This window comes from Schistocerca americana, chromosome 3 (genome assembly GCF_021461395.2).
Source record: "Schistocerca americana isolate TAMUIC-IGC-003095 chromosome 3, iqSchAmer2.1, whole genome shotgun sequence".
Lineage (NCBI taxonomy): Eukaryota > Metazoa > Arthropoda > Insecta > Orthoptera > Acrididae > Schistocerca > Schistocerca americana.
The window spans coordinates 406777334-406795636 of record NC_060121.1 but is presented as its reverse complement, the minus strand read 5'-3'; the positions used below and the strand labels follow the sequence as shown (position 1 = coordinate 406795636).

At 41.9% G+C, this 18303-nt stretch overlaps 1 protein-coding gene across 2 annotated transcripts in view; it reads right to left on the bottom strand.

Annotated features, from left to right (window-relative positions):
* LOC124605221 (ecto-NOX disulfide-thiol exchanger 2) overlaps positions 1-18303 on the bottom strand; it is a 219903-nt gene that overhangs the window by 103331 nt on the left and 98269 nt on the right. For both annotated transcript variants that reach the window (XM_047136769.1, XM_047136770.1), the window contains exon 7: positions 15132-15344. In XM_047136769.1, the coding sequence (XP_046992725.1) occupies positions 15132-15344 (213 nt within the window). The remainder of the gene's footprint in view (positions 1-15131; positions 15345-18303) is intronic.

Below are 18303 nucleotides of genomic sequence, written 5' to 3'. Positions count from 1 at the left end.
TGGATCTGCAGCTGTTGTCCTTCCTTTCTGCATTTGCATTTAAATTAAAGGATGTGGGTTCCGCCTTTTTGCAAACACACTCTTTTTTTCTTTTTACCCAAATATGTTTCAACACCTCTGTGTGATATAAGTGGGTTTTTGTTTATTGAAAACGTGATGTTACATTATTTGGCTTTGCAGGACCAACTGTATGGTGTCCTACACTGGTAGCTTGTCATGTTTTGTTGTGACTGATCCTCCTCCTTTGTGTTCCAAGGACACTGCTCACACATATTAATGTACTTTGTGTAGTTGTTTTCGTTATAAACATCTTTTTACTTCGCAAAATGCTGTGAGCACAACATAGTGCTCACTGCTTTTTGCGAAGTAAAAAGGCATTTACAAAGAAAGAAACCACACAAAGTACATTAATACGTATGTGCAGAGCCCTCAGAATGCAAAAGAAGAAGGATCGGTCACAACAAAACGTAACAAGCTATCAGTGCAGGGCATCATGCAGTTGGTCCTGCAAAATTAGATAATGTAAAATCATGTCTTCAATAAACAAACAACCAGTGATGGCACAGAGGTGCTGAAACATGTTTAGAGGGGGGGGGGGTGGGGGGGGGGGGGGTGGGGGGGACAGTGTGTTTGCAAAAAGGTGGAACCCAGATCCTATACTGTAACATGTACTTCAAAACAAGGCACGAGATAGATGACACTTCCTTAGAATCACTGAGATCCTTTGAAGAGCATATCATGACAATGAGGTGGAGTTGCAGCACTCCACCAATGTTATATAATCTGTCTATTGAGAAACAATGAAAAAACCAAAGAGAAAATTGGGCATGTACAGCTGTACATCCTCCCTTTCAGATGCCCTACATCCCACCAAGGCCATATTGAGACAGATATGACACGTCTCCAATTTCACAGAGAAAAAAACCGTAACCATATATAGAGTATTATTATATCTACATCTACATTTATACTCCGCAAGCCACCAAACGGTGTGTGGCGGAAGGCACTTTACGTGCCACTGTCATTACCTCCCTTTCCTGTTCCAGCTGAGTATGGTTCACGGGAATAATGACTGCCGGAAAGCCTCTGTACGCGCTCAAATCTCTCTAATTTTACATTCGTGATTTCCTCGGGAGGTATAAGTAGGGGGAAGCAATGTATTCAATACCTCATCCAGAAATGCGCCCTCTCGAAACCTGGACAGCAAGCTACACTGCGATGCAGAGTCTGCCACTTGAGTTTGCTAAACATCTCCGTAATGCTATCACGCTTGCCAAATAAACCTGCGACGAAACGCGCCGCTCTTCTTTGGATCTTCTCTATTTCCTCTGTCAACCTAACATGGAACCGATCCCACACTGATGAGCAATACTCAAGCATAGGTCAAACGAGTGTTTTGTAAGCCACCTCCTTTGTTGATGGACTACATTTTCTAAGGACTCCCCCAATGAATCTCAACCTGGCACCCGCCTTACCAACAATTAATTTTATATGATCATTCCACTTCAAATCGATCTACATGCATACCCCCAGATATTTTACAGAAGTAACTGCTACAGTAGAGTCTCGATAGTTCGAGGTGAACGGGACCGGAACCACCTCGAACCATCGAAAACTCGGTCCAACAAAATTTAAAGGGGAAAAAGAAATATTATGATATTGTAAGTAATAAAGGTCAAAATATGAACTTTATTAAAATAAAAGTATTTACATGTGAATTTGCATTGGCAGAATAACAATAATTATTTATTTAGACACGTAAAAGTGAAGTGTCTTTTGTTTGGCGAAGCTGCAACGTTTCCTCGCAGCAATGTCACGCCACCGTCTCAGGAGCAATAGGTCAGTTGGTGTTGCCTCAGGCTGTTGTTCCACGTAGCATATGGCGGCCTTGAGAGCAGGGTAGTCATCGGTGTGACTCATCATTGGTGCAGCCTCTGCCTCGTCATCCTCATCACTCTCACACTGTGATGGAATGTTAACCATGTCAATTATAGAAGAGTCTGTCACTTCCAACTGTTCATCTGAATTTAACCACTTGCTGACTTCCAGCTCTTCTGCCTCTTCACACCCTGGCAATCTTCTGATTAAATTACACAATGGTTGATTGTCCTCTTCTGCTAAATCTTCAGTTTCTGTGTCTGGCACACTTTCCTGTAGAATTTTCCTCCATGACTTAGAAATTGTGTGTGACTTTATTTCGCTCCAAGATACGCTAATCCAGTACATGACGTCCTTCAAAGTCACTTTCTTCAAAGCTCCTACAATGCTTTCGTTGTCTTTGGAATGCAGGATTGACTTTAGCAATTGCCGCCAAGATTTTTTTTTTTTTTTTAGACATTCCAGAATGCCCTGATCCATGGGCTGAATGAGTCAGGTAATGTTTGGTGGGAAAAACAAGGCGCGGATACCGCCGCACTGCAGTTCTCCTGCACTTGGATGTGAGGACGCATTATCCATGAGCAAAATTGCTTTGCATGGCAGTCCCCTTTCTTTTAAAAAATTCTTGCAGTCAGGTACAAATGAGTTAAAAAACCAGTTCTTGAAGATTTCCTGATTCATCCAGGCATTATTCTGATGTGTATAGACAACTGGAAGAGTTGAGATGGATACATTCTTGAACGCTCTTGGCTTGGCAGACTTCCCAACCACAACTAGTTTTAGTTTGCGGTTTCCAGTTGCATTTGAAGCCACCATAACTGTGAGCCGCTCTTTGCTTTTTTTGTGCCCAGGAGCAGTTTTTTCTTCACAAGAAGCAAGTGTTCTCGCTGGTAATATTTTAAAATTTAGCCCAGTTTCCTCACAGTTATATATTTGTTCATTAGACAAATTTTCGTCAGCTACGATTTTTTTAAACTCGACGATAAATTTTGAAACAGCCTGAGCGTCATCAGAGAGTTTTTCTCCACATATGTCTAGTTAACGCACACCACACCTCTTCTTCCACTTGTCAAGCCAGCTCACACTAGTGGCGAAATTGTCATCTCCTTCCTGCAGCTGGTTTCTGAAAAGAAACCTTTTTCTTGCAAGATTGGGCCAGAAATCGGAGCACCCTTCTGTGTCTGTTGGGTAAACCAAATGAACAATGCCTCACTTGTTTTTTCGAAGTCTGACTTCTTTATACTTATTCAACTGAGAGATTCGTGTGCGCATTTCTGTGAAGAAAACTGTTCCAATTTAAGTCTGTTTCTTCGCCAGTCACCAACAGTAACTTCACTGACACCATATTCGAGAGCAAGTTTTTTTTATTGTTTCTCCTTTGTCAAGTCGTCTTAGTGCTTCTAATTTTAGATGCAAAGGCACAAATTTCCTCTTTTTGGTTACAGCACTCTACTCAAGTCCTTGGGCTCATCCCAGAATCTTTTCCCTGAATCCATATCCTTCCTCATTCCTGCAAAGCCTCTGCACCACACACCCGCCTTCCACATGCTCCCCAAAATCCACAAACCTAACACTTCTGGGTGTCTCATTTGGCTGGTTACTGTCCTCGTGTTGACTAATATCTCCAATCAATTCCCCATAACATACAATCATTCCTTACACTCATGTCGGACACAGCAGGTAATTTGTGCTCATATCCGTTATTGTTTTATATTTCATGGTACAGCACTGTACCTGCCCAGATAGCTGAGTGTGTCAAAACGTTCACTTGCCAGATCAAATTTGCTAATGGGTTAATGATGGACCAGTGTGCCAGCCAGCCTGCCTGGATGTGGTTTTTAGATGGTTCTCCAAATCCACCTACCTAAATACTAGACAGTTACCCACATTATGCCTCAGATACACAATCTTCCAACAGTACATGATTTCACTAGATGCGAAACAGGATTAGGAAATGGATTCTTCCCTAGCAGAAGGGGCAGTAGCTTTCAAATACCTTTGGGAGTGGCAATCCCATCGTAATGTATTGCGAATACATAGAAAGAAGGATGCTTTATTGTATGATTATATGATAGCGGAACAAACACAGGTACAGTAGAGTCTTGATAGTTAGTTTCCAATAATCCGAGCCTCTTAAAAACATCACTGCAAAAGATAGGGAGAGTACAGCTCAGTGACAAAGCAGACAACAATGCAATCAGCACTGACGATTAGCTCGCTGCCCTGTTGCATGAACATCTGTTGTCAGTATGGCACGAAATACCCCGACTGCTGCCGGTTGCTACCGATCGAAACTGGGGAGTTCATATGCTGCTGTAGTTCCCAGTACCTGTACTGTACAGTGTTGTGTGTCGTTTTGTTTGTTGACTGTGTGTTCCGTTGTACACATTACAAAGATTTTTTACAGTGGTACAGGGGAGTGTAATGAATGAGATACTATAAAATCTTGACCAGTGGGGTGTGAGCCAGGTTGGCGGGAGGGAGGGTGGGGTGGGAAGGGAGGGGGTTAAGGGTCACCTTTGGTTTTTCTTGACTATCTCAAAAATCATGGTTCTGGCGAAATTGTTTTCCAGTACAAAATTAAACAACATTAAATTTCCTGCGTGAAAGATCCCATTCATTTTTTCTCTAGCACTAACAGTTACTGCATTGCAGGGGATGGAACAATTGCACATTATTAAAACATTGGTTTCCCATGATAAAAAAATTAGTGTATATTTTTAAATAACATGGGTTAAGAATAAATTCTAAATTTCTGTACTGCATCTTAGTGCAGTAGAACCGTATTAATGGATAAACTGTGTTCTAGGGATGTAATAGGATAGAAAGGTGGGGACAGAGGTTAGAAGTATGAGGGAAGGTAGTTCATTGGATTATGGTCGTGCTCTTCCTGCCTTCATAGGCCTGCAAACTGAGGAGCAAGCAGGCAGTTTCCCATTCTCTCTACCACACTACTTCACAAAAAGCAACTGACCCTTCCGCAGCTCAGTTTATGAATCACTGGCAACAAAATGTGCAGACATGCTCAGAGATATTTATTTTCCACAAAGTGCTTAAACACTACAGGGAATACAGGTATGAATTATTAATAATACTAACACATGAAATGCATATGGACAGAATCTATGCATATCTCCACCCAAGCTCCTACAATGCTAGAGAAAAATTAATTCTTAGTCATCCTGTAGAGCAGCCGTAACATACTTCTGGGAAATGCAACTCCCCCCACCATGAGTTCTGCTCGCTTTTCAGCTTCCAGATGGTGTATACGTCCCTAATATTTCCTGTCCAGTTCTCTCATGTGAGAAGGAAAAATAACTTCACCGAGTTTGTGTTTCTATATTGGAGTTACTTCCAGTTTATTAAAGGAGTATTTATTTGCAGTTATTACATGAGCTGTTATGTAACAAAGCTCAACAGCTGTTGCAACTGTCTACCACACTGAAGAGACTGGCCCTATGAGTAACATACTGTCAATACGTATTCGATGATGTTGATTTCCATTGCCTCCACTATCAATGGCTGGATTACTTTTCACAAATTCAGGGTATCAAATACATCATCCAAGTCTCAGCTTCCCCTACATCTGAAGAGGCCCAGAGACTCCCTATATAACAGAAGCACGTCATCTAGGTGTCATGCAACTTCAAATATTCCAACACAAGTCAATCAGTGCAGTACAGCAGATTATGTTATAGATTTAAACATGATCAGTTATATTCCATGGGGCATATTGACACACACCTTCCAAGATATACTGTGGATGTGTGGTAAGTGGTTCCACTCAGTGCATCCCACTCTGAGTGCCAGCAAGTCCTGAATGGAAGAGACTTATGCAGTCTAACAGTAACACAATTAATAGTGAGAGAGCTGCAGTAACTTTTTGGTCATTCATTAATTCACCACCAAGTGACTACCACATGCTTACGTTGCAACAAAGTATGCTGTCAACAACAGATGGCAGCAAGATCACACATTTGATAATACAACCCCTTTCCCATCAGCACTACATAAGGTCACTGACAACCTCACACTAACAAATTAAGCATGTCAGCCACTGTTTACAGCAACATATGTTATGTAAAAGCTCACTTAACAATGGCAAATGCGTTTTCAGTTAATAAATTGGAAGTATCTTCACTACATAAAAATTAGCTCAGTGAAGTTATTTTGTCTACTTATGTAAGTGAACTAGACAGGGAATGCTGGGGAGAGATAGTCAGTCTGTAAACTGAAAAGCAAGCAGTGCTTGTGGTGGATGAAGTTGCCTTTTCCAGATGAATTCTACACCTGCCATACAGGATGACTAAGAATCAATTTCCCTTGTATCAGTGTAGAACAGTGTGCAGAATCTGTCCATATGCTTTTCTTGCACTTGTATTATTAGTAACTCATATTTGTATTCAACATTGTGTTAACACACTTTATGGAAAAAAACATTTGCCTCTAATGACTTACGGAAGCCATGGGGAACATAAATTTGGGTGGTGGGATGGTGATTTGAGCTGTCATCCTCCCAAATGCAATTTCTAAGTCTTAACCAATGAGCCACCTTGCAGTCTCTAAGTGTTGGTGACACATGCTGTATGTTGTTTCCTGAGATTAAGATAACTAATGTATTTGCTGATTTCTTAGTATCACTTGAGTCTGCTTGTGTCTGCATATGTGTGGATGGATATGTGTGTGCGTGCGCGAGTGTATACCCGTCCTTTTTTCCCCCTAAGGTAAGTCTTTCCGGTCCCGGGATTGAAATGACTCCTTACCCTCTCCCTTAAAACCCACATCTTTTCGTCTTTCCCTCTCCTTCCCTCTTTCCTGACGAAGCAGCCGTTGTTGAGAAAGCTTGAATTTCGTGTGTATGTTTGTATTTGTATCGACCTGCCAGCGCTTTTGTTTGGTAAGTCTCATCATCTTTGTTTTTATATATATATATATATATATATATATATATATATACACACACACACACACACACACACACACACACACACACACACACACACACTCTCCTGGAAATTGAAATAAGAACACCATGAATTCATTGTCCCAGGAAGGGGAAACTTTATTGACTAATTCCTGGGGTCAGATACATCACATGATCACACTGACAGAACCACAGGCACATAGACACAGGCAACAGAGCATGCACAATGTCGGCGCTAGTACAGTGTATATCCACCTTTCGCAGCAATGCAGGCTGCTATTCTCCCATGGAGACGATCGTAGAGATGCTGGATGTAGTCCTGTGGAACGGCTTGCCATGCCATTTCCACCTGGCGCCTCAGTTGGACCAGCGTTCGTGCTGGACGTGCAGACCGCGTGAGACGACGCTTCATCCAGTCCCAAACATGCTCAATGGGGGACAGATCCGGAGATCTTGCTGGCCAGGTAGTTGACTTACACCTTCTAGAGCACGTTGGGTGGCACGGGATACATGCGGACGTGCATTGTCCTGTTGGAACAGCAAGTTCCCTTGCCGGTCTAGGAATGGTAGAACGATGGGTTCGATGACGGTTTGGATGTACCGTGCACTATTCAGTGTCCCCTCGACGATCACCAGTGGTGTACGGCCAGTGCAGGAGATCGCTCCCCACACCATAATGCCGGGTGTTGGCCCTGTGTGCCTCGGTCGTATGCAGTCCTGATTGTGGCGCTCACCTGCACGGCGCCAAACACGCATACAACCATCATTGGCACCAAGGCAGAAGCGACTCTCATCGCTGAAGACGACACGTCTCCATTCGTCCCTCCATTCACGCCTGTCGCGACACCACTGGAGGCGGGCTGCACGATGTTGGGGCGTGAGCGGAAGACGGCCTAACGGTGTGCGGGACCGCAGCCCAGCTTCATGGAGACGGTTGCGAATGGTCCTCGCCGATACCCCAGGAGCAACAGTGTCCCTAATTTGCTGGGAAGTGGCGGTGCGTTCCCCTACGGCACTGCGTAGGATCCTGCGTGCATCCGTGCGTCGCTGCGGTCCGGTCCCAGGTCGACGGGCACGTGCACCTTCCGCCGACCACTGGTGACAACATCGATGTACTGTGGAGACCTCACGCCCCACGTGTTGAGCAATTCAGCGGTACGTCCACCCGGCCTCCCACATGCCCACTATACGCCCTCGCTCAAAGTCCGTCAACTGCACATACGGTTCACGTCCACGCTGTCGCGGCATCCTACCAGTGTTAAAGACTGCGATGGAGCTCCGTATGCCACGGCCAACTGGCTGACACTGACGGCGGCGGTGCACAAATGCTGCGCAGCTAGCGCCATTCGACGGCCAACACCGCGGTTCCTGGTATGTCCGCTGTGCCGTGCGTGTGATCATTGCTTGTACAGCCCTCTCGCAGTGTCCGGAGCAAGTATGGTGGGTCTGACACACCGGTGTCAATGTGTTCTTTTTTCCATTTCCAGGAGTGTGTGTGTGTGTGTGTGTGTGTGTGTGTGTGTGTGTGTGTGTGTGTGTATATATATATATATATACACACAAAATGAAAGTGCTGGCAGGTCGACAGACACACAAACAAACACAAACATACACACAAAATTCAAGCTTTCGCAACAAACTGTTGCCTCATCAGGAAAGAGGGAAGGAGAGGGAAAGACGAAAGGATGTGGGTTTTAAGGGAAAGGGTAAGGAGTCATTCCAATCCCGGGAGCGGAAAGACTTACCTTAGGGGGAAAAAAGGACGGGTATACACTCGCGCGCGCGCGCGCACACACACACACACACACACACACACACATACATACATATCCATCCACACATATACAGACACAAGCAGACATATTTAAAGACAAAGAGTTTGGGCAGAGATGTCAGTCGAGGCAGAAGTGCAGAGGCAAAGATGTTGTTGAATGACAGGTGAGGTATGAGTGGCGGCAACTTGAAATTAGCGGAGATTGAGGCCTGGTGGATAACGGGAAGAGAGGATATATTGAAGAGCAAGTTCCCATCTCTGGAGTTTGGATAGGTTGGTGTTAGTGGGAAGTATCCAGATAACCCGGACGGTGTAACACTGTGCCAAGATGTGCTGGCCGTGCACCAAGGCATGTTTAGCCACAGGGTGATCCTCATTACCAACAAACACTGTCTTCCTGTGTCCATTCATGCGAATGGACAGTTTGTTGCTGGTCATTCCCACATAGAATGCGTCACAGTGTAGGCAGGTCAGTTGGTAGATCACGTGGGTGCTTTCACACATGGCTCTGCCTTTGATCGTGTACACCTTCCGGGTTACAGGACTGGAGTAGGTGGTGGTGGGAGGGTGCATGGGACAGATTTTACACCGGGGGCGGTTACAAGGGTAGGAGCCAGAGGGTAGGGAAGGTGGTTTGGGGATGTCATAGGGATGAACTAAGAGGTTACGAAGGTTAGGTGGACAGCGGAAAGACACTCTTGGTGGAGTGGGGAGGATTTCATGAAGGATGGATCTCATTTCAGGGCAGGATTTGAGGAAGTCGTATCCCTGCTGGAGAGCCACATTCAGAATCTGATCCAGTCCCGGAAAGTATCCTGTCACAAGTGGAGCACTTTTGTGGTTCTTCTGTGGGAGGTTCTGGGTTTGAGAGGATGAGGACGTGGCTCTGGTTATTTGCTTCTGTACCACGTCGGGAGGGTAGTTGCGGGATGCGAAAGCTGTTGTCAGGTTGTTGGTGTAATGCTTCAGGGATTCCGGACTGGAGCAGATTCGTTTGCCACGAAGACCTAGGCTGTAGGGAAGGGACCGTTTGATGTGGAATGGGTGGCAGCTGTCATAATGGAGGTACTGTTGCTTGTTGGTGGGTTTGATGTGGACGGACGTGTGAAGCTGGCCATTGGACAGGTGGAGGTCAACATCAAGGAAAGTGGCATGGGATTTGGAGTAGGACCAGGTGAATCTGATGGAACCAAAGGAGTTGAGGTTGGAGAGGAAATTCTGGAGTTCTTCTTCACTTTGAGTCCAGATCATGAAGATGTCATCAATAAATCTGTACCAAACTTTGGGTTGGCAGGCCTGGGTAACCAAGAAGGCTTCCTCTAAGCGACCCATAAATAGGTTGGCGTATGAGGGGGCCATCCTGGTACCCATGGCTGTTCCCTTTAATTGTTGGTATGTCTGGCCTTCGAAAGTGAAGAAGTTGTGAGTCACGATGAAGCTGGCTAAGGTAATGAAGAAAGAGGTTTTAGGTAGGGTGGCAGGTGATCGGCGTGAAAGGAAGTGCTCCATCGCAGCGAGGCCCTGGACGTGCGGGACATTTGTGTATAAGGAAGTGGCATCAATGGTTACAAGGATGGTTTCTGGGGGTAACGGATTGGGTAAGGATTCCAGGCGTTCGAGAAAGTGGTCGGTGTCTTTGATGAAGGATGGGAGACTGCACGTAATGGGTTGAAGGTGTTGATCTACGTAGGCAGAGATACGTTCTGTGGGGGCTTGGTAACCAGCTACAATGGGGCGGCCGGGATGATTGGGTTTGTGAATTTTAGGAAGAAGGTAGAAGGTAGGGGTGCGCGGTGTCGGTGGGGTCAGGAGGTTGATGGAGTCAGGTGAAAGGTTTTGCAGGGGGCCTAAGGTTCTGAGGATTCCTTGAAGCTCCGCCTGGACATCGGGAATGGGATTACCTTGGCAAACTTTGTATGTGGTGTTGTCTGAAAGCTGACGCAGTCCCTCAGCCACATACCCCCGACGATCAAGTACCACGGTCGTGGAACCCTTGTCCGCCGGAAGAATGACGATGGACCGGTCAGCCTTCAGATCACGGATAGCCTGGGCTTCAGCAGTGGTGATGTTGGGAGTAGGATTAAGGTTTTTTAAGAAGGATTGAGAGGCAAGGCTGGAAGTCAGAAATTCCTGGAAGGTTTGGAGAGGGTGATTTTGAGGAAGAGGAGGTGGGTCCCGCTGTGACGGAGGACGGAACTGTTCCCGGCAGGGTTCAATTTGGATAGTGTCTTGGGGAGTTGGATCATTAGGGGTAGGATTAGGATCATTTTTCTTCATGGCAAAGTGATACTTCCAGCAGAGAGTACGAGTGTAGGACAGTAAATCTTTGATGAGGGCTGTTTGGTTGAATCTGGGAGTGGGGCTGAAGGTGAGGCCTTTGGATAGGACAGAGGTTTCGGATTGGGAGAGAGGTTTGGAGGAAAGGTTAACTACTGAATTAGGGTGTTGTGGTGCCAGATTGTGTTGATTGGAATTTTGAGGTTTTGGAGGGAGTGGAGCTGGAAGTGGGAGACTGAGTAGATGTGAGAGACTGGGTTTGTGTGCAATGAGAGGTGGTTGAGGTTTGCTGGAACAATTTTGAAGGGTGAGTGCTTCACATTGTGACAAAGAACAAAAGATTATCCACTAGAATTATAGGAAGAAATGTTGGGCAGATTCCATGAAGGAATTGTGGTCATTTGTCTGGCATTGTTACTGGTGACAAAAGTTGAATTTGCCAATTTGATCCAGAAATTAAGCATCTTATTCCTGACATACATCCATAATCTAGCACTGAAAGTAAAGTGGTCTAAAAATGTTTAAAGAAAAATAGTTGTAACGATTTTCCCAAAATTTGGTCAGGCTGCAACTGTATCTCTGGAGAAACAAAGGATTCTTGCTGATCTGTTGTTCACAACAGCATAACTACCAAACATTTCAAGACTCTTCTAGAACAGCAAGCAAGGACAAAACTCATACTGCATTATTACACTGAATATTTGCACTGTTTATCCATTGCAGGTCATAGAAGTCAGGCAGATGTCCTGGTTTGGTTCTATGTACACTGCGTGGCAAGAAAAAGTGAAGCACTCAAAGGAGGAGGTAGCAGGTGCAAAAGTGAAGGGGTTATGATGTGCTTGGCACATGAAACGACAATGAAAAAATTTTTTGAAAATCTAATGTAATTGTATAGGTAGAAAATCTACTCACCAAGCAGCAGCAGCAGAAAACATAAATGAAAGTTAAAGAAATGTGCAAGCTTTCTGAGCCACTGGAACCCTGATAACAAGTATGCCTCTCCTCAAATTCCTAAGCAGTCCAACATTGGGCCACAGTTACATCCAAAAGCCGCATAAAATAATATGACCCGATTCGATCAGCTGGCCAAATGGATACCCACAATGTGGCCTCTTTCAAACTCTGTCAGATGTTGATAATGCTGTCTCACATGATTATGTGGCATTTCCAAGATCTTTACAATGATCACCCAATAACAGACGCTGTTCGTACCCCTACATACCCTACCAGGCCTGGTAATAACAGAAAACAAAAACGACACTAATGCACTCTTGTAGCCATTCTACCTGGTACCCAGAATTGCAACTCTAATCATTTACATATCTGTTGGTAATGCGTACCTATTCAAAGTTACATTGTCATCCAACCATATCATCTGAGTGTCACTTTTTTTGTCAGGCTGTCATATTGTCTGCAATGAAAAATCACATGCATAGAAGATTCACCAGCTGTGAAGACATTGTTACTGTGTATTGAAGTGAACTTACAAAGTTTTGAAGAAATGAGTGGAAAAATGTTCCATAAAAAGTATTTTGAGAAAATACACTCATTAATATTGTTTTATTTCCTTTAGCTTCTGCATATCACAAAACTTTTGTACTGACCCATGCAATTTACTACCAAACACAGTTATTAGCAAAACAATTACGGATATGCGTAAATGTATCTGATGACTCAAATGTAACTGTCTTGGGAAACAAGGCTCATGACAAACTGCTTGCTTCAAGTTGGAATCACACACTTATTTTCAGTGTTAGAAGAAAACATATTACAAATAACTAATTGTGAATAAAATGAAGCAAACAGCATCGCGAGATAAGATGTTCTAAGAGATCAAATATTTGCTTCCCATATAAAGACTGTGTTGCTTCATACTTACCCCACCATGGAAACAGAAGTTGAGGGAATAGTACTACTTAATTTTCTATGCCACAAAACTTATCAGATATTTATATAATTGTATCTACATTCTTATCATGTGTAAGGATTGAAAATAATATGCACAGCACTTTCTATAAATATGCTATAAAGGTAATAAATATAATAATTAGTACCTAAAATGTTATCAGAAATGTGGCAATAAGATTTGAAAGGTACTATTTGTACCTGTATCCTAGTCTCTAAACAGATTGTTGCCTCAGTTATAACTTCTGGTGATCACATATAGCATTACCAGCATCTTTTTCTTTCCACAGAATTACAGTTTTAGAACTTCCGTTATTTACATCAATGAAATAAAGTAAACATTATATAAAAATAAAATGCAAGTAATCATTGTAGTAAAATGTTTATGTTCTGCTTACCAAACCTATCTGATGACTTGAAACTGTATGACAGGTATAGATAGCATCCTGGTCTGCATGCTCCACCTCACCTGCCCATTAATGGGCTTTCTGTGTGTTCTCAGCTGACTGTTGTCACTGTTATAGGTCAACTTCTGAGCAAAATATACAGAGTCTCACCTGGACACAAGTGCTCCAACTGACTGACAGGACTTCACTTCAGGAGTAAACTCACGTTGTTCGACTATGTGCAACACACATTCCAAATAATAGCAGCACATTTCAATATTTATGTTATGGTATGAAAGCACAAAGTTGAAATGATATTGCATTTACTTATTTGTTTATTTATTTGTTGTTTCTGCCTATCATTCTGGATATGCATGAAAATAACTTGATTAATGCCATGGTTACCAAATTTCACTGACAATTAAAAAGTTCCAAGATTTGTAAGTTTTATGAAATTTCTGTATCAACTACAACGTGTTTTATATGGATTGAAATCCAATAACATAACACGTAATTCTGCTAAATCATTAGAACAACTTTTAATGTCACTTTAGTACAGAGGAGCTGTATTACAGCTTTAAACAAAGAGGAGGCTATATGGAAAACAAGTCAAGGATACACTTAATAAGAACATTGTGTTTTAACCCACAGCAAGAATAACATTATCCCATTTTCTCTGTGACCGAAGTTTTTATTTGTTTACTGTAAAATTATCTGAGCAAAAAAATGACTGGGAATATATGAACTTTAACTGAAACATACAGAAGTGTGATAATGCTCAAGAGGTTAACAGAAATGTAAATGCAAACATCTCTTAGGTTTTCATTTCCCTTATTTATTTTAAGAAATATGCATAGCTGGAGAATAAACTCTGAAGCCTTTCCAAAATATTAGGTCAAGTATCATAAATGTTCACCTAACAAAATCTTAAATACATAAAAAAAAATGTGTGTGTTGTCTATAGTGTAACAAGATTTCATTTATAACTTCACTGAGAAACATTTAATTTACAGATTTTGGCCATTTCTTGTACAAATAAAATAATGAAGGTAAGATGTGGTTGCTGTGGTCAACCTGTAATTACAAATGTAAATGGCTGGTTCTGGTTTTTATTTTCAGTAAGAAATGGTATGTATAAATTTAAGGGCATTTTTGTACTTAGAGATGTGCAACGTGACACCAAGAAAAAAAAGAAAAAAAAGATGTTAGAAATCAACGGTAAGGAAATATGAGGGTTGCTTTGGTAGTGAACAGTTCTATTTGCTTTTATTTACAGTACATACAACCTTCTTAGAAAAAGTTAATCAATTAATACACTTCTACCCAGGCAACAGGGTGTAATACCAACTAAATTTAATCCTTGGATATCTTTGAGTATAATGCTAACCATAACATAAATATTGAAATATGTATATTTTTAATGTTGCAGAGTAGCTATACACATAGAATACAGAAGATATACTGCATACAATATGGACTGTCTTTAAAGAAAGATGGCTCTCACAAACTTTTGGTAATAACACCAACGAACAATGACAGCTGTTCATTGGGTGTTACTGCAGGAAGTAAGCATACTGTAGACAGTAATCCGGATGAAGTCATTGCTGAGGAACAGATTTAAAATTTGCATATATTTAATGAAACAGAACTTGATGGGGCTTAACTTCACGATCATCCACTATGGCAGAGCCAATGAATTATAGTAGCACAAGCGCCATATTATGGCTAGATATCAATTAAAAACTATACTGTGTGTGTGTATTTAAGTACATATATGCATGCACACATCTGCTGCCAAGCACTCACTCGCGCGCTCGAGCGCGGTTGCATGCATGCACGCACGCACGCACGCACACCAACTTTTAGCCTTGTAGTGAGCCTTAGGAGATACACAGTTCACAACTTTCCTTAGCTGTACCTCAGCCTGTTTCTGACAAGGTTCTTCACATTTAAATAAAGGAAAATAATGTAAAACTGTATTACTTACATTGAATGAGAATGCCCTGCATTCGTCCTTTCATCAACTCCTTAGCTCTCTGAAGTTCTTCATCATACTGTGCTTTTTCACTTAGCAGGCGCCGAACATGTGAGTTTGTTGACTGAATCATAGTGTAGAAAGTATTTGCGTTTCGTTTGTTGCAGTCCCCACGTTCCAGCCATGTAATCACCACTTGCACAGCTTTTGTGAATGAGTCATCCGCTGAAACAAATCATTCTTGTACTGTAAGTACAGATTAAACAACTGAATCACAAATATAAATCATGTACTAAAAGTACACAAATTAACTCACTTAAAATATAACATGAGGTAAATGTGTTTGGATCAGCCAGTCATTCAAAACATGCTAGGTTCTCCTTTCCCTAAATATTTATGGAGAAGCCAGCCACACTCCCCTCCACCAATAGGTGGGCACTGGAGTTAACTGTCAATGCCTCACTTACAGACGTCGTATGTAGGATTATTATTATTGTTATTATTATTGTTATTATTATTATTATTCTTCAAGTGGTTGAAGGAGGTTCACCATGGGAGACCAGAACATACAAAAAAACTTCAACTTGTTATTTACCACTTCAAGCCATTCATCCTTTCACTTCTTCACAATAGCGTAGAAATTAAGAAGGGGAATTTGTATTCTGGTGAAGTTGGTTCAAATGGCTCTGAGCACTATGGGACTTAACATCTTAGGTCATCAGTCCCCTAGAACTTAGACCTTAGAACTACTTAAACCTAACTAACCTAAGGACATCACACACATCCATGCCCGAGGCAGGATTCGAACCTGCGACCATAGCAGTCCGGCAGTTCCGGACTGCAGCGCCTAGAACCGCACGTCCACCACGGCCGGCGGTGAAGTTGGTTTCACACAGGCACCTGCAGGGGGAATGACAGGGTCATAGATGAAAATATTGCTCAAATTCAAAATTTTTTTCTCCGTACTGGAACGTAATAGACAAATGGGGTTTACTACACTGAATAAAGCATACAAGGAAGTTTTTATGGGTATTTTTAACTGAAAAATATTAATATCTTCACTGTGTAATTGGGATTTTCCTGACACAGCTCTGAAAGGAGGTAGATCAATGGTCATGCTGTAACTATGGTTGTGGTTATCTGAAACACAAAATTAACACATCACTCTGATCCTCACAGATGTAATTTTAGTTCATTGTAGGGATTTGCAAAAAAAAATTTGCCGAAATTATGGAAGTTTGAAAAAATTGCCATTTTTGGATCATCTTTTTTGGCTAAAAAAATACTAAATATCAATATAAAAAAAATCAGCTACAATGAACTCAAGAGAACTCAATTTGCTTCAAGGGAGGCCAAAAGTCATTAAAACTTGATGAAAATCATAGCACAAGCGATGACAACCATGCCAAAAAACATGGTTTTGAGAAAAATATGTTTGAAGTTTGATAAGTATATACCATATTTTTTAAAAAAAGGGACAAAGCTTTAAACTTAAGGAATATCATCGATGCCTGGTCCATAATACCTATCACCCTGACTACTGGATGGCTGCTTTCTGCTACTTTGCCCTGATAAGGCCTCATTTTCATCCTCAAAGCCCTCTTCGTCACTGAACGCATCATCGCTGGTTCTCTATCTTCACAGAATTGGTACATTTCATCAGCAATATTGATTTGGAGGGCACTTACCTTGTGCATTAATGCAGTATGGCCTACATTAAATAGACATACACACAAATTTGAAGCAAAGTTGACAATTTCACTTCAACTGGATGTCATTTTTGAAGCATATCTCGAAATGAGACTACTGAAAATTTCATTCACATTTTGAGTAAAACTGCCCAGACAATGCTCCAGCAAATAAGGTTTATTCAAAACTCTGAACATCTCATGGTCACAATGAAGGGAGCATGAGTGCGGAACCAGTTCCCTAACACAGAGGCAGAGTACGTGCTCGGCTTCAAATGCTCACAGAATTGTTACATTCTGGAGTTTGTGCATCATATTTTGGGGAATATTCTTCAATGGACAAGATCAGTAAACGAAAAAAAATTTTTTTTCAAGTTTTTTCGTCAGTCACCCTGTCGTTCCTCCTTAAGCTTTCTATTAGCTCACTCTTTACCACAATGTTGCATATGTGATGGAACCCATCACAAATATGTCATTTCCATGACTTCTCTGCAAGAGAATGATTACATCCTGCACATTCTAATATATCATGTTGGCCACATTTCCAGCAGGCAGAAGTGAACTTCAAGGATAAGAGCAGATGATAAAACACTGATTCCTATCAAATTTCATCCGCTCCAGCACCTTTGGGGTTTTAACATCACAGACAGATTGAGTTAGGGAATTGTATTCGGAAGATACAATTAGTCAGGGTAAGCAGATTAGTATTCAATGGGAATCCCTTAGTATAAGCCTTCACATGAATGTAGGATGATGGACCCTCAATAAAATATTGACCTTATGAATGAAATATACTAGTCTGAGGTACAAGTATTCCTGTGCTACTTCAAATCCAGAAGCAAGCAGGGCTTCTTCAGCAGGCGGGGTGGCAACCTGCTCCAGCTTCAGCCCTGAGCAACAATGCTATTTTTGTTCAGATCTAGGTCACAAAGTTAAAATTTTACAGGTTCCTAATTGATTTTACAATCCACAGATGGATCAGAAGTCATTCCAGTGTACCTATATATTGGGCAAAGGCAAGGACTGGGGAACAAACCAGGATTTAAATGCATTACTAACATGAAGAAGTTACTGTAGATTGAAAGGCAGGGGCTCACAAGAATTGATAAAATGGGGTCTGTTCTATGCTCTTGTATTTAATCTAATTTCTCCTTGTTACACAGGATATCACGCTCTAGGGAATGAAGATACTTATGAAACATAGAAGCTGGGATCGCAGGAACTCCTCACAGGAAAGAAAAAGCACATCCTTTCTACTTCCAAGCATTTTTGGGTGCTAGATCATTAGAGAACTGTTCATTTTCAGGTCCCTTTAGTGTGGCATGTGAATTTTTTGTTTGAAAAAAATATCTGGAAACTTCACTTGCAAAAAATGACAACTGTGTCGAAGATACATATTTCTGATATACTTAAAACATGATTAGCAATTTAAAGTCAACAAACACAAATATGTAAACAATACTATTTGAAACCCCCCCAATGAACCATGGACCTTG